Genomic DNA, 20579 nt, shown 5'->3' with positions numbered 1-20579 from the left:
TGTCCTAAATGATCATCTCTCTGCTGACATGAATATTCTCCTCCTTCTAGATTTAGTGCCGCATTTGACACAATTAACCATAACACCCGCCTCTCAACCATTGGCATTAACAACACGGTTCTTGAATGGTTCTTGTCCTATATTTCTAATAGAACACATTATGTTGTTTTAGGTAAATACAAATCGCACAATTCTACCATCCCTCAAGGTGTTCCCCAGGTATCTGTCCTTGGCCCTCTCCTGTTCATTATCTATGCTACCCCTTGGTCAGATTATCCGCAGGCATGGTCTTTATTTCCACTGTTCTGCAGATGACACTAAGATCTATATTAACACCAAGGCTAACACTACCCTACCACCTCCTGCTTTACTCTCTTGTATCCAAGATCTCAAGCAGTGGATGAGCATAAACTTCCTAAAAGTCAATTCTGATAAAACTGAATTTCTACTTATTGGGCCGAAGTCCAAAATATCAAAATTCTCCAATCTTAAATTAAAGCTGGACAGTACCTTGTTCAGTTCCTCATCCATGGTTAGGAACCTTGGCATACTCTGACTGCTCTCTCTCTTTTGAACCCCATGTCAAGTGCCCGGTCCTCATCACCCCTGGTCTACATCAGCTACACTGGCTCCCCATCCCTGAACACATTCAGTTCTAAATCCTCCTCCTTACATACAAAGCTCTGCATGGTCTTGCACCTCCCCATCTAACTCAACTCTTAAACCCTTAATGCCCCACCCATACATTTCGGTCCTCTAATGCAGGTCTCCTCTCCATCCCCAAGTTTAGACTGGTATCTGTAGGAAGCAGATCCTTTAGTTTCATGGCCCCAAAATTATGGAACTCTTTTCCTCAATCTCTCCGTCTCTGCTCCACACTCTCCTCCTTCAAATCTCAACTTAAAACATGCCTCTTTTCTCAACACTTTTCAGAACCTATTTTCTTATCCGTATTTGTTATTGTGTTGTGTCAATTTTTTTTTCAGTCATCATAAAGTGACCTTGTGTCTCTGAAAGGCGCTATATAAATTGAACTTATTATTTTTATTATTATTATTTAGCTGAGCTCCTGCTTTCTGTAGGGTGCAGTCTGTTGTACCCAAGAAAAGGTCTATAGAAAGAAATCTAAGATAACAAATATTCTAAAATTGAATTACAAAATATTTCTGACTAAAAAAATTATTTAAAAAACCCCAGCTAAATATAAATGACAGAACTGTTCTATGATTGTAGATCATTGTTCTTAAACACATTAAAAATATGTAAATATTATTAACTTACCACATCTTTATGGTAAAAGGCAGTGATGCTCATTGTCAGCCTAGGAAAAATCTGTTACAGAGAAATTACAGAACTCTTATGGCAATAGGAAATGTATGACATTTTTAAGTTACTAAGTAAAATAGATTATGTAATCTTTATGCATGGCAATAACAAAATGAGTCATGACAATCTATGTGCATATTGGATCCTATAAGTAACTTGCTTTTATTTCTTACATGCTCTTTTACTCTGTAGAAGTTTAACTTTTATGTAATTTTAATATAAAGACTGAACTTTTACACAATTGTAATATGAGATTAATGAGAAATTGTGTCAATTTCCTGTAGCTTCACTGAAGTTCATTCGACAATGTTTCATCTAAGAAAAGAAACACAGAGCTAGGATTCTAGTTCAAGTAGTCAACCTCAGGTATGTACATAATGCACCAATAAATCCTCAATACTATGTCCTCTAGAGGAGTTGTTTGTTTCCTTCTTTAAAAAATGACACTGTACCTGAAAGCAGGCTGGTCAAAGACAACCCTGAAGAGCTGTTAGAGTCCTGGTGTTGAAAAAAAGAGAAGACTGAGATGACAACTGCTGGGAAGAAAGCTTGTGAACCTAAAAACTAAACTGTGAAATGTTTTGATGATTGTTTATTAAAGTTCATTAAAAGTTAAACAAAAATGGATTGTAAATTCCCTCCAATTCCTTAGAAAGATTGTGTAAGCCTTCTGCAATACAAGTCTGGTCTTTACCTGAGCTCCAGAAGTTGGCAATGCAGCACATCAGACCATCTGGATCTTCCCCATATATTGGATACTAGAGTTAGGGTTACACAGTATAGAAAACATACGTATACTCTCTACAGGGACATAGAAACATTCTGCAAAAGTTCTGTTAAGTTATAGAAAAAAACATGTAAATTCTCTAACATTCCATAGAAAGATTCTGTAAACATTCTGCAATACAAATCTGACCTTTACCTGAGCTCTTCAGGGGGGCAGGCCATCTGCATTATATAACTGGACAGAAATTCATGTAAATGTTCATTAAAATCTTATTCTGCTATTGTGTTTTTTCAGCATATAAACCTTTCCAAAGAACCCCCTTATTGTTCCTTGCTCAAGATGGCAAAATCATAGGAAAATTACATACTTTTTCTAACAGATGCTATTTTGAAATCTAGAGTGTGGCCATGGTAGTGTGTGCTCCCAACCATATACTGAGATAGTCAAAAAAAGAATACAATATAATCCAGAGATCCTTGGCCTAATTGTCCTTGAGATTGTCAATATGTATGTTAACCTCACTCTCAAATAGAAAACAGTCAAAATGACAGAAACAAACTGGGGTGAGTAGGGAGTGGATATGAAGGACAGTGTAGGGTCATGAACAATTTCTGTTATTTGTCAGGCACGTTATCCTACCAAATGAGGCCACTGCCATTACGGTTTAGTGGTATTAACACTAATGAATTGTCAGTCACAGTAGATTGGGGTATCACTCATCAACAGGGAAAATGTATTCATTCTAATTAATTTATTAATGATTAATAATTCAGCCTCAACTCATGAAAGTCACCAGTTCAATAAATGATCATTTCTCATCTACCAAACTTTGGAATATCACTCTTGACTCACAGATGTAATAACTAATATATGTTTATTGAAGAAGCAGAGATAGGCAAATTCTACTAATTACCAGAAGTATCGAGTTAAGCCAAAATGAGCACAAATGATTCATGGTGAATCAAGGTAGCTACTTATCAACCAAACAAGACCAACAAAGGAAACTTATTAAACAAATGAGAATCATGGTGAAAGAGCATGACAAAGTATAACAGAAGACACAGGAGGAAAGAGGGAAATTAATGTGAAACAGCCAGAACTAATTATAGGATTGAGGAGGCTCTATCGCAAATGAGAGGAAATACTTAACTGATTTTGTTATTGATAAACAATAAAGTTACTGTTGATACCAACCAGTAACGTAAAAAGGGAAATGCCTGTTCTTTCGACTCGCTGGGACTCGAACATGTAAAACCATCTGGGTGGCATATGTTGGTGGACAGGGCATGCCTGGTTCATGCACATTCAATAGACTGTTTTCATGATTGCGGGGGTGGGGTGGGGTGGGGGGGGGGGAATTCCTGTAGGACATACAGGAATACACAGAATACACCAGGGCTAAATTAAACAAAGAAAATTATTCATTTACTATCAATTTCTACCTCTTAAACATAACCTAAAATGGGTAGACAACTGGACAAACCAACTTATCTACTTTCCTATTTTCTAAAAGTTACAAACTACTAACTTTAAAATATTGTCCAATTCCTTCAAATAACATTTCTAGTAAACGGCTAGGACCGGTTAATAATTATTTATAATAAGCAAGAGGAAAGAAACATGCATAAGAAGTGAGGAACAGAATAATGAAACAATAGACACATCAAATAATAGGAGCAATAATCACAACCTAGAAATTACCTTTTGACATCATAGTTGGTTAAATGGCAAGTTATTTTGTGAATCTGTGGGAAAGAGAAACATATATCTGAACATATCTCTGTGGGATGAGAAAGATTGGTTGTCCTGGTAAGGGTTTGAGCCTGATGGAATTTGTGGTCAGTTCCTTTAAGTATAACCAGGCTGGAAAGAGCTTCACACATTCAAGACCCACAGATCTGAGACACCTAAGAAGACGTGGAAGGGTCAGAAAGCCAGCCCAGCAAAGTAAGTGTTCAGCTAGGTCATTTATGACTTTGTTGTTCAGCATAACTCTGAGGAGTTCAGGGGTCCTATCCATGTCCTGACCTGGTCAAAGGGATCATTTGTAGTCCATCTTCACTAGAAGGGAATACCATTGTAATGAGGTGTACTTTGTCTGCAATAAGATGTTTGAGATGCTTTGACCCAGTAGTCTAGTCATCATAATTTGACCTTCATCAAAGTCACTCAGATCCTTTGCCCAGTTTTCCTGTCTCCAACACAACTTCAAAACCTGACGTTTCACTAGCTACCCAATATATTCTACCCATGGACAGGTGCCTTTGTAATGAGAATGTTATTCTCTTCACCTGTCGGGGGTTTTAAATGTTGTGGCTGATCAGGGTAGTACAATACTTTAGCTGAATGATAGATCCCCTTACAGGTTGCAAAATAATTTTGCACATTTCTGCAAACTGGCTATTTGCAAAACCGTGTGCTCACTTTTAAACTTTATTTAAAAACAGCTCAAGTACAGTACATACTGCCAATATAAGCACAGGGATGTTGCACACGTCCCTGCATGCATATTCTACATTAATTTTAGTTTATATACAGTAAAATGACTACATTTGATCTAAATACCTGTTGCAAACTGTATTCATTTAGAATGTGGTCAATAACTAATTTAATAAGGTCTGAACAGAGAATATTTTCACAAATATCTTAAATGGCATGCATTTGCTCCATTACTGTATTTTATCCATGTTTCACCATTAGTGAGAAGTTATTGAGGTAATTCTATAATTCTGGATTAGGAAATTTCAATAAGGCATCAGTGCCCCACTCTTGCCAGTAAAAAAAACCAAAAAAAAAACCAAACCACAATTAATTACAACTATTACTCCTTCATTACTTTATTTAAACAAAGAGTACATCAATATAAAAAAGTGCCATCTGCAACCTGGTCGGCATTTATTTATTTTAAAAAATCCCATAAAACCCAAGACTAACATTTCTTGTGATATGACAGGAAAATTGTACAAGCTACTATCTTCCAAGAAAGTATTTGTAGCTCCATGTCTAAAATGATGACTAAAACAAATAGTCCTCTGCTAAAGACCCTGTTAAAGATATCCCATGAATGAGGCATAACATCCCATAAAGGTAGCCCAGGGTGAAGATTTAGGATGCCATCATGGCAAACTGTCCTCAAGGTTGACTAAACGTGACTGAAGATGATCCACAATACTTCTCATCATACCACTCAGATGTTCGTGCATCCGACCCAGCTCACTTGGTGAACAGTGACTGAGCTCCTCATTGGTTAGCCTGGCTCCAAGAGCCACCATGTCCGACAACAGCTCTACACACAACGGTTCCTGCAGTTTCTGTTCCAAAGCTGACGGAACATCTGGACATACAATTTCTGAAGAAAAGAATACAATTGGGTTCAGTTTCTGGTCTAGATATCCTGACTATGATGTTTTGCAATATTCTGTATTCTATCTAACTCAATAAGACTGCCAGATATACCTTTCACATCTCTAGAGATTTGTTCTTCATCTGGATTTGAAGGTGTATCCATCTCCTCAGGTTCAGAGGTCATTTTTTCAGTTTCATCAAAGCATTTTAGGTCATCAGACCGCCCTTTTCGCTTTGGAGGAAAATCAGATGTCAATACATCTAGGAGATGAGATTTTAGCAGTTTCTTATTAGCTTGACTCATTACCTGCTGTTCGTGATAGGTTTTGAGTGCTTTCCTGACATTTGACAACTTAGGTGAGCGAATAGGGAGCATCTTAATTTCATCAGAGGTAAGAGCACTTAGATCACCAACAGTTTTGATATTTCTAGCACGGACAAGCTGACCAAATCCACGAGGCCTAGGCATAAAGAGTAAAAAAAACAAACAAAAAAACACAAAAACCACCACAAATTTTAAAAGATAAAAAGGTCAACATATTCATCTTTCAATTTTTTCGTTAAGTGTTAAACTTGACAGCTGATTTTCTTTTCTGTCCATGCAATTCACTATTTAAAATAAAAACAAAAACACAAAACAACCCCCCCCCCCCCACCACCACTCTTCTTAACATGACTCACCACATGTTAGAGGAAATTTGTGGCAGAACAGCCTCAACCGGGGTAGAACAGCTGACCAGGGCTGGATAAACACAGTCTTTTGGAATGGGCCGAGGCTCCTGATTCATTTCTGAGATCTGTTGCAAGGTTAAACAATGACTTCTAAAGGTTAAAAGTATTGTGTTCCAAACCGTGCATTAATCATTTAATCGGCGGTTTAGAAAGTTATATGGTAACACCAGTCCCAGTTCAATAATTTCCAACTGTATAAACAAAAAATTGATGTGGAAGAAAACAAATACAAAATACAAAAACAAATACATACTAGGCATTTCTTTGAACTCTTGTAGCCTGGACTGCGAAGGTTTCGAGGGCTGAGTGTCAGTAAGCCTTTGGTAGGTGTTGGTATATACTGCAATAAATAACTTTTGATTAGGCTAGTTTGGTTTTGTTTGGCCATAAATGTACAGATTTATGAGTCTATAAAATACCTTAGGCTGTCCTATAGCTTTTGACCTTGGGGAGCTGGTCCTTATTACCGGACTACGACGATCAATGTCATCAGCCATTTCCTGCTGGTAAATTGGGTTTGCAAAGGATACTCGCCTGGACTGCACAACAAAAACATTGCCGTATATCATTCCTGTTGTAAATATAAAATGGAAAGCATGCTAATTCCATGCATGAAATACTACCTTAAGGAGAGGAGATGGAGAATCCTCTTCACACTGTCTTTTCTGCCCTTTCTTAAGAATGCTTGTAGATGGAGAAGCTGACGGTGACCATACACCACGGGTTACACTACTGTTAGGACTTTGCCCTACTTCATCTCTGCAGTAATCTGAGGACTTCTGCTTGGGTGGGGAATCTAGACACGTTTCTGTCATGGCAGAGTGTAAAGGCAAGATTGCCTCACAATATTCATCAGTCTTAGGTTGAAGTTCTGTGTTGCCTAACTGTGTTTCTTCACCATCATCCCCTTCTAAATGGGAAGAACCATCTAATTCAGTTCCTTCTGAGATGGAAATAATATCACCACCTATTCCATGCCCAAGGGCTTCCTTTTCTGGCATTTCAAGCTTTTCTACATTTTCATTTACAGCCATGTCAGTTACTTCATCCTGGTAAATGGGACATTCCAGTTGTTCTTGTCTTACAGTTTTATCCACCACAGGCTTACTCCGGATTAAAGAGTCATCTTGAGGACTTGAACTTTGGGGTTGGTCTTGATCAGAAGTGTTATCTGAGGCACTGCCATTTGGTTCCTTTTCTTGATGCTTATCTTCCGTATTCTCTTTTTTGTCTTCCTGGGTTGGACCTTTTATTACAGACAACAGAGAAGGAGCCTCATCAAGATTTTTCACTGGGTTATTAGTGGGCATCTCTGTGTTTGTTGAGTTGGGCAAGGCTGGAGGACACTGCTCATTATTATCTACAGAACAGTTATCTACAAGAGCCACATACTCATTTTCTATCAAGACAGGCTTAATTATGTCGAGATCAGATTCAGATAGCAAGCTTACAGGTTCAAGTGTGTTCTTATCTTCAAGGTCCTGAGAAACATGGGAGTCATTGCAAATACTTTCCTGTGGACACATACTGCTACGGCCTAGGAGGCAGTTACAGCTTGTGGAGCGCCTGCGTCCACGACCTCTTTTAGTATGTGGGCATCTGTGTAATTCTGGAGTTTTTAGCTCCACTTTTTCAGGTAAAACAAGGCTATTTTGCAAAGATATTACTGCCTCTTCCTCAGCAGGCCCCTCTTCAATAGTAGCAGTAATTAGCTCCACTTTATGGCAATCATTTTGCATGTTTGATTCATCACTTTGTTGCTTCACTTCAGATGGTTCAGCATTTGAAATGTCAGATTTGATTACTGGGCATTCAGTTGTAAGGACCCCATCCTCATGCAGCTTAATGTCCAAGCAGCCTTTTGGATCCTTCTCAAAATCATCTGTTGAAATTAAAGGAATATTTACATCTTCCACACCCAACACTGATCCTAATGTGTCACCAACAGGCACATTTGCAATCAAATCAGACACCAGTATCTGTGATTCAGCCTTTTTTGATTTTTGCTCTTGTCCCTGTCTGATGTCAGAAGCATCAGATTCTGAGCTCTCAACAGACAGCAAGCTTTGAGATGACCGGCGAGTTTTGTATTTGCCATGTCTTTGAGAGGAGTCCTGCATCTCATCAGATAGGGAGCATTCAGTACTGAGGAAACTAGATGGGGTGGTATCTCTACTAGCACTTGTCTTTCTAACTTTTTTCCTTCTGCCTACTCTGCCTTTTACAGGAATCACTGTTTGAGAATCAGACTGACTTGGGTCATTTTCAATGACAGGCTGATCTTTGTTTTGTGTATTATGCATCTCAGACTTCTTCATTCTTTTTGGTCTGCCAGGTGATTGGCCACAAACCTCAGAATCAGATGACTGTGTGTCTACATTTTTGCCTTTTAACATGGACATATTAGCTAGAGAATCACTTTGGGAGTTTTCAACTCTCTGCCTCTTGCCTAAAATTTCAACAATGGTACTAACCACTCTGGTTCTCCTTAACAGCCTGCTATGTGACTGACTGAAAGGGGATTCTCTTCTGTTTTCTGTTTGACTCAAAGGAAACTGCTTATCATTAGCAAGCTCGGACTGGCTAAGCTCTCTAGTCTTATTTCTCCTACTTCTTCCCTGCGATAAACCTGTAGCTGAAATCACTGCTAAAGCTTGTGAATCAGTCTGGCTATGTTCATCTTTACGCTCACTATTCTGCGATCTACCATTTTCACTGTTGCTCTCCTCAAGAACTTTGCTTCTTCTGCTTCTTCCAGGCAAAACACTGTCCATTCGCTTGGAAGGTGAGGGCTTCTGCGCATCAGTCAAAGTCAACTCATTAACAGAATGCCTTTTTTGTTGTTTGTTTTTTGATCCCTGATCTGTTGATTCCTCACCGGGTCGGACAGGTCTACTTCTGCGTCTGCCTGACCTCCTTGGTTCCACTTGACTAGAAGCAGCAACAGCCTCTGAATCTTCCCCAAGTGAGGCAATTTCAGTTTCCACCTCCAAGTTGGACTTGTGCAAACACTTTTCACCACCATTACCTGTGACATTCAAATCGTGGCTCTGAGTGTCTGGTATCACATCATCTATGATGCCTTCACTTGAATGCAGAGGCACTGGTTGCAAGTCTGCCTTTAGTTCTGTGTCTTTTTCTTCACTCTTTTGAGTTGAATCCTGGCTCATGTTCCTGGCAAATGCTTGTGAAAGCCCTTCATCTTTTTCTGGCAGTGAGCAATAAGAGCCATCTGGTGTCAACTGCTGTGACTTTGGCGTGTCTTGACTATAAGAAGTCCTAGTAAGTGGACCAGTAAATTTTGTAACACTCATGGGGCTGACAGGCCTTCCTTCTGCATATTTCTCCAAGGTGATGAAGGATTGACGCCGGCTGCTTGGTTTTGGTGGAGTGCCAGAGATCATGTCAGATGAACCAGACACATCTTGACCATCACTCTTTTTAGCAGAGTCATGCTCATCAACATCTGACACTGAGAGATCTGCTGATAATGATATCTCAGTAGTTTGATTGGTTTCTTTTTCTGGTGTCTTTGTCTCTAGACTGATATTATCTTGGGCTTCTTGAATGCCACTTATAAAGGATTCTTCAGTCTCTAAACGCTGGAAGAAAAAAAAAGTTTATTCTGTATGTATTCACTCTCATTGTAAGTGATATAACAATACAGAAGACAAATGATGAAATTCCTTCTAGTATAAAATATTGACTCTTACCCCAGTTTCAACTGTACTGACTTTGTTCGTTTCAGCTTGTTCATCTGCTGGCAATGTGTCCCTAAATGCAAACACATTTTGGTAAATAGTGCAGCAGTGAAAGGCAGAGAAGTTTGGGTAATGGAACTAATTGCAAAGAGATAAACATACAAAGATTCCTCTTGGCTCTGAGTATACTGGGCAAAGATGGTGGTATCTAAAGAGGCATCCAAATTATTGTACATGGTAGGGATATCAACCCTGGGAAAACAAGCAAAAACAAACAGACACCCATTAGCTAAGCTTAGAAATATGAGGAACACATTGCTACACTTTCATAGCATTTAACAGATGCTCTTACACAAATTGACCAAACAAAAGTGCCTTGAAGCTACGAGGCTAAGCATACTATGGAGGTTGTACTGCAAAATCTTAGTCTTACCTTTTTGTCCTTTTGACTTCTTTCTGGTGTTCTGTCAACACTCTCTCCTTTGCCTCAGGTGGGATGAAAACGAAATCTACCGATGCCGCCTCCTCAAGAACTTCTCGGCGTGGAACCTTAGGAGATCCAAAATCCAGTTTCACCTGGAACATGTACACCACCATTGGCTAAAGCATGCAGTCCATCAGTCAAGGTAAAGTGGACAGTCTTTCATTTAATTTGATCTGCTTACAGATACAGGTTTGGTGGGACCTGCAGAACTCCTTTCCTTTAGTTCCGCTGCTCTGGCAAGCAAGGACTCCCTCTTCCCCACCGAGGCCACCTTTATCCCACTGATTTCAGCATCAAGTTGAGAACATTCACTCTGCTCAAATCAACAAACAATTAACTATGCAGTCAGGATGACTGTGCCTTCACCTCAGATCCAGCCACACCCCCCTCCCTAATATCTCCAAAACACCAGAGAACTTACTGAGCACTGTCCACTGTAATCCTCAGATGTCTCTACTCCTTGAAAGCCAGGCAAAATTAAGGGAGCCTTCTGCTTAGCTTGACTTAAAACAGGCCTAGAAAACAGATTTGTCTTTTTTCCCCCCAACCAAGACTATACTTCATGTACCTCAGCACAATCACAAAAGACACTGGAAACTGTAAAACAATTAGGATTTACTTTACTTCTTCCTGATATGTTGATTCAGGTTAAAATTGCTTTCGAAAGTTGAGAACTAAAAGTTCTCAGTAATCTGCATTAGTCACACTTACTTGAGCATCTCTGGATAAGTCAGTATAAGTGTGTTTCCAAAAGTGGCGTTCCAGAACTGAGTGATGACTGAACGAATCTGCTTGCTCTTATGTGGAAAAAGCACACAGAGCAGCGGAGAGAGCACTGCCAGCAGCTCATCGTCATACTGCAGAGCAGAGCGCGTTTGGAGACAGCACAACATCTCACTCAGCAGCTTCTCCAACTACAAAGTTAATCATAACAGTGCTGCTTCAATTAGGAGAAGGAATTGGCTCATCCCTGTGACCAATTCACAGCCATAATGCAATTTACCTCATCACAAGATTTGCTTTTTTAGTTATGTCAAATATACATTTTTAATATAGTCTTCCACCAAGAAATCAGCAGCAGCTCAAAGTAAAATGATCATAGCTATCAAATACAACACTAAATATATAATGCTTCTTAACCAAATAAACTGATTTGAATTAACTTTCATTACACACCTAAACTATAATTACCTTGGATCCTAGCAAAGGGTGGGACTGTTCACAGTCTGAACTACATGGAAAACAAACAAAGCCATTGAGCTATGGTGTACCATTTCAGAAAGACTGTTAAAGTTTAAAATATCATAAAAGACCAAAATATTTATAAAGCAAGAAACTCACCTTACTTCTTGTCCATAAAAAAGTGCAAGAGGTTTTATGAGGCATGCTAAAGACTCCTGAATAGCAATGGGTAATGACAGATTGTTGAAAAGGCTGCACACAATGGAGATGAGAGTGGACCCCAGGCTACTTAAAACTACACTGTTTTCTTCTGAAGAGTTCAAATTAAGGAAGGCCTCCAATGCCTGCAACAGTAGCACATGAAAGCTGGATAGATTTCCCAGAGCTTTGCTCCTCTTCCGAACCCGGCCCAGGGGGGTACGAGGTGCTGTGGAGGGAAGAGATGAGCGGCAATCAAAATGCCTTTACTTAAGCTGCGTGTTTATGTTTGAAGAGAACACAGGATGCCCTACATTTCATCTTCTGCTGAAACTGAGGTGTAAATGGAGAGAAATCCACACTCTCGATGATGAAGAGCAAGATATTTGCTATTCCATCAAGATGAGACAAATTCTGGAGGGGTGGGGGGGGGGGGAAATCTAGTGAATGCACAACAAAAAGCTTCATGAACTTGATAAAAGTATAATAAATAAAACTGTTAAAAAGGTCACATTGCGCAAGCTGTTCACCTTCAGGGTTTGACCATCCAGTGTCACAGAAATCCTGGAACACAGCTCTTCACAGCACACATTCTCTTCTGCTGTGGCCACCAGAGCAGAACAGCGAGCAAATGCCTTGTACAGCCGAGACCATGTGCTCAGCATGGACTTCTGGGTCATCTACAGCAGGGGGGGGGGGGGGAAAGAATTCCAATCCAACAACAGTCATATACACTCATCACAATATTGTCCTCTGCAATGCTGACATAGTAGAAGGCTACAATATGCAAATATCACTGCACTTCTGTGCTGTGAGTATTCAATCCAACCTTGGACATTGCAGTTAAGCATTCAATGAGTATTTTCATGAATCACAGGATACAACATAAGTCATTTGAGCAATGATACTGCAGGCCAATCTTTAAATCACATCACATGAGAGAATAGCTCTCGTGTTCTCAATATATCACAAAGCACACTACAAACTCAATATGCAACAATATAATGGCAACATAGCTTTTTTCTCCATATCATTGTTACTTGGTAAGAAACAGCTGGCCCCTGACCTGTGGAAGAGCTGAACCACACAAAAGGTGGGTAACTGGGAACATCAGAGCACTGTGAATTGCACTGAAGTTGTGCTCAAGGGCATCTCCTTGGTTCACCTCATTTGTCTGCAAGAGAAAGCTGTGCGTTACTTGCATTACCCAAGATATAAACAGTGATTTGTAAGTGTTCAAACCGTAAAATGTTGAAAGGGTGCAAAACAGCAGCCGCAGTACAAACTTGGGTAATGGTATCAGTTAGAGGGTTCACCATCACGCTCCACATTCTCCATAAATGCTCTCTGTTCTCTACAGCCTCCACACTGTGACTGACAGCTCCTAAAACTGATTCCCCAAAGGCCAAAGGAGATGTGGGTCCAGAGAGACCACAGCTGACAAGGGTTTCCAAACATTGGAAAAACCTATAGGATGGCAAAGAGTGCAGTTTGAGTACATCTCAGATATAAAGCAAATTATACAATACCTGATTTTTCTTATGCCATTTTTCTTAATGTTGAAAGACTACAGTAATCAGCAGAGGCAAGCAATTATGTGTTTAAACAAATACATGTTCTATCTATCCAATACTCACAGTAAGGTTTCCAAGTTTTAATTTTGTATTTGGCTTACTGTAGGATGAAGCATCAAAAAACAACACAGACTGAACAGCATCTAAAGTGCATACCGTTCATCGGCCACAAACGAGGAGAGCAGACTGTTGTTGTAGATGAGGAGTATTAAGAAAAGAGCTGGAGTACCCTGGGAAAGAAATGCATAGAATGGCATTTACTAAAGGTACATGTGAAACGTACACACAGGAAGCATATGACCATTACATTTTATGATCCTGTTACAGAACAGCTCGTACACTCACATTCAAAACATCCATGTTAGCCACTTGATAAGCAGCAGATCCAAGTACTTTTTGTGGGATACCCATAACAGTGGCTTCCAATAAAAGCTGCAACACAGATGTGTGCTGCAAGTTTAAATTTACAGGTTTCACATGGCACCACAAAAATTATTCACAATGTCTGGCATAACAAAGCAGAAAAGGCTTGCAATTCCGAAGCTAATTTCACCAAACTTTATTAATCAGAGTAGAACAACTACAAGTTCAAAGTAATTAAGGCTTAGTTGGCTTCCGAACACCATTACACTAAACACTTCCAACATAAGATGAGCCCCAGCCATGGTCTGTGGGGTGAGATGACATACCAGAGCCCGTGGGATAGGCAGGGCTTCAGAACAGAGAATGGCCTGCAGAGTCTGCAGTAGCAGGGTAAGGACCTCAGAGCCTTGCCTTTCCTTCTTATTGCCAGCTGTAGCAGAGAATACCACACAGATAAATGATGTACACAAGCCTAGACAGCAAGAGGACATGTGTATACACGCACTCCGGTATTTGAATGAATTTCTAAGCCACTTACCAGCTTCTATCACTGTACTGACTAGGTTAACCAGGCTGTTCCAAATCAGACTTAGCAGGGCTTCTAAAAAAAGAAATACAATAGGAACAAGAAATGCTTTGGCTATAATTATTCCTCTCTAAAATTTTGAAAACACATGCAGGCTATAGTTTAACAAATGCAGAATATGGCTGCATGATTTGGACAAAGTATCATTGCACACACACACACACACACACACACACACACACACACACACACACACACACACACACACACACACACACACACACACACACACACACACGGTTAAACAGGATTAACTAATTGCCTGCATTTTGATAACTATTCACATTTGGTGGATCGTATTCATGAAATCACCCACATGCATTAAAGCATAAAAGTACATCTGAGGTTGGTTAGGATGGAGACACACAGAATAACCTACTTGGTAGAGAGCTCATTTGCAAAAGCCAGTATCATAATAGCGATCAAACACCGACTTGCCCTTGTAATCAGCGTTTTACATGCTTAATTCAGCTTAAGTGGAACAGAAATACATCCGACACTACGGGGGGTGGGGGTCAGACCTTAATGACCAACAAAGAGGATGCGAGCGCAACCACATGCTAAAGAAAAATACCAGCGATTCACGCAAATGTTCAGCATTGCACAACATCAGCCATGACAACCTAGCTTGGGGGGGGGAGGAGGAATGATACTTAGATGCTGAATAATTAAGCATTATTGCCAGTAACTCTGGACCATCTGGAAGAAATACAGCTCAGCTAGGAAGAACTATTTATTACATAAACAAGACAAAGTGTAGAAGGGTTTTTAGAAAGGTTGGCTCCTCTACAATAGGACCATTGTGCCTCTCCCATGAACCAAATGCAAAATCAGCCAAGTGATATTACTCAGGCATGTACTAAGGACAAAAAAACCCATTTTGTAGTCTGAAATAGTTAGATTAAAATGAACAGACTTCAGAATGTGGCAGGTTTCAAACACTTAGAAGCAATGCATGCAAGTCACTTAAGGTGCTGCTTGACTACCACTGTACACACTGAGCACTTTGCGAAAACCCAAAGAGGTAGCACTACCTGCTTTAAGGCTAAATGGTGTAAAGTTTATTTGGGGTTCTTGGCTCATCATAATTTAACCAAACAGAATAAGGGCAATCTGTGCTAGAAAAAAGGACCAGCTGGAACAAAACATGGGTGCCACAATGGCTTATAACCCTTGGTCAATAAAAAGGGCGAGTACCTGGCGCGCTTTTGCCCACGGTGATGAAGCCGTCTCTAACAGCTAAGATGAGTGTAGAGGCGTGCTTGCTGAAGAAAGAGTGGCTGCTCAGGAGATTGTGCGTCAGGGGCTCTGAAAACGCAACGTGTACGTTCAAAATACTGAAGAACACGCTCCCACTCTATCAAAAACTATAGGCTTTTGCAGACAGACAAGTGAAAAGCAAAAAAACGTGAATGTAAGCATCTCAGCATGGGGAACTCGCAGTCGTAGTCCTCACCGAGACTGAGTTGCAGTTTGCTCTTGGCACCAGCAGCGGCAGCCTGTGAGCCTAGAAAGTAGTGTAACAGCATTTCCAGGCCCAGCAGCTGGATGGAGGTGTAGGACTGGGGCAGGTTCATGCTGCTGCCCAGGCTGGCACGAGGGGTCGCACCTGGAGAGCTACACGACGGGACGCCTGAGACTGAGCCATGGAAGAAAGAGAGAGGTAGGAAAATGACTGACAAACGTACATGCCTCAGTTAGCCAGGATGATTAATACAAACGACAACATACGAAAACAAATACCAGTTAACAAATGTGAAAATAAAAGCATTGTTTCACTTCGCTATTATTAAAAGGTGTTAAAGCTAGAAACTGTATGAAAATACAGGTGTTTGACAAGAACCTGAGCTGGAAGAACCAAGTAAGCAATGTTTGTAAAATGGCATTCTAGCACTTGAGCAATATATCCAAATCAAAGTACTTTATTTCTACATCTTTAAACAAGGATTTTCAGGAAGTACTATAGAAATAAAACATATTACTATTAAATAGGTTACACGAGGGGAAGAAGAATGTGAAAACACTGGTAAAGAAGAAGTGGAAATTGACAATACCTGCTTTAGGAGTGGACAGGGCAATGCCATTACTCTGGCTAGCACCTCTAGCAGGCGTGACTGAGGACTGCAGGGAAGCGTCTGGGGGAAGTGTGCAATGCAGCAGTGGTACACCAACCTTTAGCCATCAAGACAGATGAACTAATCAAACAGAGCAAACTGATGATACAGAATACAGCGGCGTTCCTGCTTTTACTCAGGCTGGCATTCCTCATTTTTGCTTACCTGATCAAAATTAGCAGCCAGGTTGGGGCCCAGTTTGACCACCAGGTACCACCAGACTTCGAGTTTGGTGAGCAGCAGGGCTTCAGTCCTCACCAGGATGGAGCTCAGGGGCTGCATGAGCAGCTTCAGCCGTTTGCTGCTACAAAGGATGTCTGAGACAGATAAACAGCCAACCCGAAGGAAGGAGAGACTTTTAATGCACAACTACTCAGAGGGGACAAAGCATGGCTTGTTCAGTCTCAGAACAGGTTTCACACAATCTATATCAAAAAGGCATGAGGCAGACGTGTGTAAATCTTAGAAATACATGCACATAAATAATAAAAGCACTGAATTCAGATGGGATAGTCTGGATATCTGCTTACCTGGGTTAAGAGCAAAGTTATCGATGAGGCTCTTCCAAGCGATGAAGGCAATTTTTTTAATGCTTGGAGAAGAGCTGCGGAAACCCAGCTCTTCTAAATAGAGCAGGGAGTTTATGAAGGCGCCTCCTTTATGAAGCAACTGAAGAGAGAAGATTACTTGCACCGACAATTATCTCTTCATAGAAAAAAAGCTTATAAAAGAAGAGACCATGAGTGGCATGCTACGTCTTACCTTTCCCAGAAGCCTGACAAATAACGGCCAGAGTTTCAGCACATTACTCTCATTCTTGGTAGAGAAGAGCTTCTGCATCTCCGGGATGAGTTTCTGAAAAGAGGCCAGGCATGGGAGAAAGTGGCATTGTATCGCATTCATGCACTTCCACATATGAACCATCTACCCGAAAGACGACAGGTTTGTTAACCTGGGAGTTGCTAAGAAACAGCCAAATATGTCAAGGCAGATTACAAGATGAGATCCAATTAAGGTTACAATACTGGAAAAATTACTGTTTGTCCTCAAGCTCAGTGAGCTTCAGCACCACAGCCGCAAAGGCTTACATCAGCAAATCTGATGCATCAAGAATAATGAAACTCACAGATGACATCATGGGCTCTACAATGGCTGCCACCTCCATCTGTTTCTCCAGTAAAAGAGGCATTCCCATTTCGAGGGCAGCAGCTGCACGCAAGCGCACCTTCGAGGCTGAGTGGACCACCAGAGGAATGATCAGTTTGGCCCAGCATGTAGCCCCTTCAGTCATTTGAGGGGGAGCCTGCTCCAACAATCTGCAATTGACATTCGACCATGAGCAGAAAAAGAACGGCCTGCCTGACTCATTACATCTTAGGAGAGCGAGCAAAGCCAAAATGGTTCTTCCAAAAAAAGTCAGTACAAGAACTACGACTTGGTTAGCAGATTACCTGAAGTTGTCCCACTTGCAAGTGGTTCACAGTAGTTCAACAAAATTATAATATTCTAAAGAAAAAAAGCTTTGCGAATATTTACTTTATGACAACATTAAGTGACTCATGATCCATTAGGATTGACTGGATGTCTTTTGTCTGCATGGAGTCTAAAGTCTTGAGGATTTCTGGTGTCTGAAAAGTAAGAGGAGAAGGAATGTATATATGGCTTGCCTTGAAATGGAAACAGAAGAGCTGAAAGTACCGAATGCGTTCTGTTTACTAACCTTCTTGGACACCACTTCTGCAGGGAAGTTCTGCTTTGAGATCACCCATAATGCTCTAGTGCATGTGTTCTTATCTGTAGACTTTAATACGAGGGCACAAAGCACTGACAAGATCTCCTCTGCAAAATTTGCTATAAAAATAAAGAAATAAATAGGAAAACAGCCTAAACACAAATGATAAGTGGGTACAATTTTTCAGGAGACATGCAGTGCAGCCATGGTCTTTCCATCCAATTCTGTAATTTACCTGGGATGCCAGAGACAATATTTGTGTTGAACACACAGAAGCCCAGAGCTTGAAGTGCAGCCTGGCTTAGCTCCTCATTCTCACTGGATATGTGAGTCTGACAGGAACAGAACAAAAAGGAATCATTGTATCGGGCATAAATAATGTAAATGTTCATGTGAAATGAATGCACATGAAGTGGATAATTTATGGAACTATCGCACTTGGGCCCCACTCTTACCTGAAAAGCTTTACCCAGGCGTGAAAAGTGTTTTACGATTATAGGAAAGAACTGCCGTCCATCTTCTCCGCTGAGTCGACTAAAAATAATAAACATAAACAAACAATCTCTTTGATGGTGAGTCAAGGATGTTAACGGATGGCATGGGCTTTGGTTGCACAACAGTAGGCATAACACTTTAAATAACCAACATGACCAATGGCATCTGCAAGCAGAGTGGACCGCTCACTTGGCTATGGTGAGGTAGGCGTCGGTCTGCTCAGACACTCCAGCAGTAGTGTCTTCCAGGGATTCCAGGAGAGGGAGGAGGCTGGAACTGGAGAGGGGTACCGTGGCCATCATCCTCACGCCCTGCCAGAGTACAACCATTTACACTAGTGTTTCCCCAGCTCCAGTCCTCAAGATCTCTCAGTACTGCACAGATTATGGTTTTTCTACCTCCACTATGCCTGTCTGAAATGATCATCTAATTAACAAGCCCTTCACTGAAAAGGGACGTGTAGGTGTGCTTTCTATTTCTAAGCATTCAGGGATCTTTTGCATACAGGGAACTAAACTGTCTGTTAAAGACTCCTGGATGTGTGCGTGAAAAGGGATCCAACAAGATCAACGTTGGGTAGATGTCCAGTGTACCGAGATAGCTAGCCTTTACTGGCTAGCAAAGCAAAGTTCAGTTATACACGCTTTTTACAACAGCTGTTGTCACAAAGCAACTTTTAGGGCTTTGACCCGAACATATGTAGCGTTATAGATCAAGCCAAAGACGACAGTGGTAGGAAATACTCCCAAAGGCTGAGAGGAAGAAACCACAAAGAAACCAAGAGACCAGCTACAGAGGTACGTGCATCCAGCTAACAGGTGGCACTGATGCTAAAGACGGAAATGATCAATTGTGTTATGTAAAAATATCCATATTCAATTACTCTCAGCCGAGGAACCGACAGCAGAAATGGTCATTTAGAAAAAAGTGAACTGCTAAACATAAGCGGAGAATCTAGCTAGGTTAGCTTGTAGCTATGCTACCTAACTTCTTGCCCCATCCTTGCTGGGTGTAGGCCCAACGAACGGTCAAGTAGGTCAGGTTAGAGACACAGCTATAGCTACAACAATGAGAGTACCAGCTAACTACCTAGTTCGCCACTTTTACAAATGTGAGGTTTGCCTGTCATCATGCGTGTCCCCATTGCCCCAAATGCAGCTATACGTTTACAACAAGAGAGCATAAATCTAGTAACGTTAGCTAGCCATTTAGCTCACTCTTATCTCGTAACTGCCCTATTGTGTAAATACACGTTACCCAGCTAGCTACATAGCTAATAACATGCATCCAGAAAACCCAAATATTGGGCGTTAACAGTTCAAAATGAGCACACACAGCTAGACATTATACTTTGTAATGAGCAAGCAAAATACGTTTGTCGTTCAGCGAGCAAGCTAACGTTAGCCATTTCCTGACCCTGCAGCCCAACTCCTAGTGTAGGCTTGGTTACTTATTTATTTTTGGCATAAGCGTTAATTTGTGGAGTTTATAACATAAGCATGTTGTCTAATTAGGACAGCTAGCGTTAACTAACTAGCTAGCTAACTAGCTAGCTAGCTAACTTACCCAACCCCCTTCCCTGAAAACAGATACCAGTTAACTAGGAAACACGAAAAACGTAGCATTCTCTCACCTCACTGTTATTAAAAGAACAAAAACAACAGCATGAACGAAGGAGTTATATGATTCAAATCAAACAAGGATTTTTTTGCAAAAAAAAAACCTAAAAACTAAAAAATAAAGGTGACTGTACTACTGCGAAGTCCCCCTTTAGCCCCGCGAAAACACTGGCGCCAAACAAGCCACGCTGAGCGTCACCTTTCACCCGACGTGCTTACCACCCACTCATGAATAATTCAGTAAATCCACTACGGCGTGTCTAAAGTTCAAGCCAGTCACACTTGAAATAATTATCTCATCCTAATTTTCAGGACTTTTTAAATTGTTGAGTGTGTTGGTTGTTTCTCTTCTGGATTACGGTATTTGATTTTTTTCTGGATATCATGTAGACCACTTTCTC

The 20579-nt window shown here is 40.7% G+C and overlaps 1 protein-coding gene across 4 annotated transcripts; it reads right to left on the bottom strand.

The window, feature by feature from the left end:
- Positions 1-4865: 4865 nt before the first annotated feature.
- rif1 (replication timing regulatory factor 1) lies at positions 4866-20370 on the bottom strand. Of its 4 annotated transcripts, XM_027009571.3 has the most exons (36): positions 20193-20370; positions 18749-18870; positions 18520-18598; positions 18300-18396; positions 18053-18183; positions 17869-17960; positions 17459-17648; positions 17095-17187; positions 16863-17001; positions 16498-16649; positions 16273-16390; positions 15675-15857; positions 15416-15526; positions 14171-14233; positions 13959-14062; positions 13615-13701; positions 13426-13499; positions 12982-13162; positions 12762-12869; positions 12226-12375; positions 12010-12109; positions 11657-11924; positions 11507-11546; positions 11027-11229; positions 10737-10830; positions 10497-10628; positions 10265-10407; positions 9994-10083; positions 9844-9904; positions 6754-9732; positions 6550-6669; positions 6384-6470; positions 6080-6195; positions 5706-5859; positions 5510-5630; positions 4866-5402 (listed from the first exon to the last, which is right to left on the bottom strand). In XM_027009571.3, exons 2-36 carry the CDS (start codon positions 18859-18861, stop codon positions 5170-5172), a joined length of 7206 nt encoding a protein of 2401 aa, XP_026865372.2. In that variant the 5' UTR covers positions 18862-18870; positions 20193-20370; the 3' UTR covers positions 4866-5169. The 4 variants fall into 4 exon arrangements, with proteins under 4 accessions (XP_026865372.2, XP_081569943.1, XP_081569944.1 ...); XM_081713817.1 differs by having other exon boundaries at positions 5510-5859; XM_081713818.1 differs by having other exon boundaries at positions 5510-5859; positions 10265-10380.
- Positions 20371-20579: the final 209 nt, after the last annotated feature.

Source organism: Electrophorus electricus, chromosome 4 (genome assembly GCF_041902795.1).
Source record: "Electrophorus electricus isolate QZ-2024a chromosome 4, ASM4190279v1, whole genome shotgun sequence".
Taxonomy (NCBI): Eukaryota; Metazoa; Chordata; class Actinopteri; order Gymnotiformes; family Gymnotidae; genus Electrophorus; species Electrophorus electricus.
Note: the sequence above shows the minus strand (reverse complement) of the source record. Positions and strands in the feature narration are given on the sequence as shown.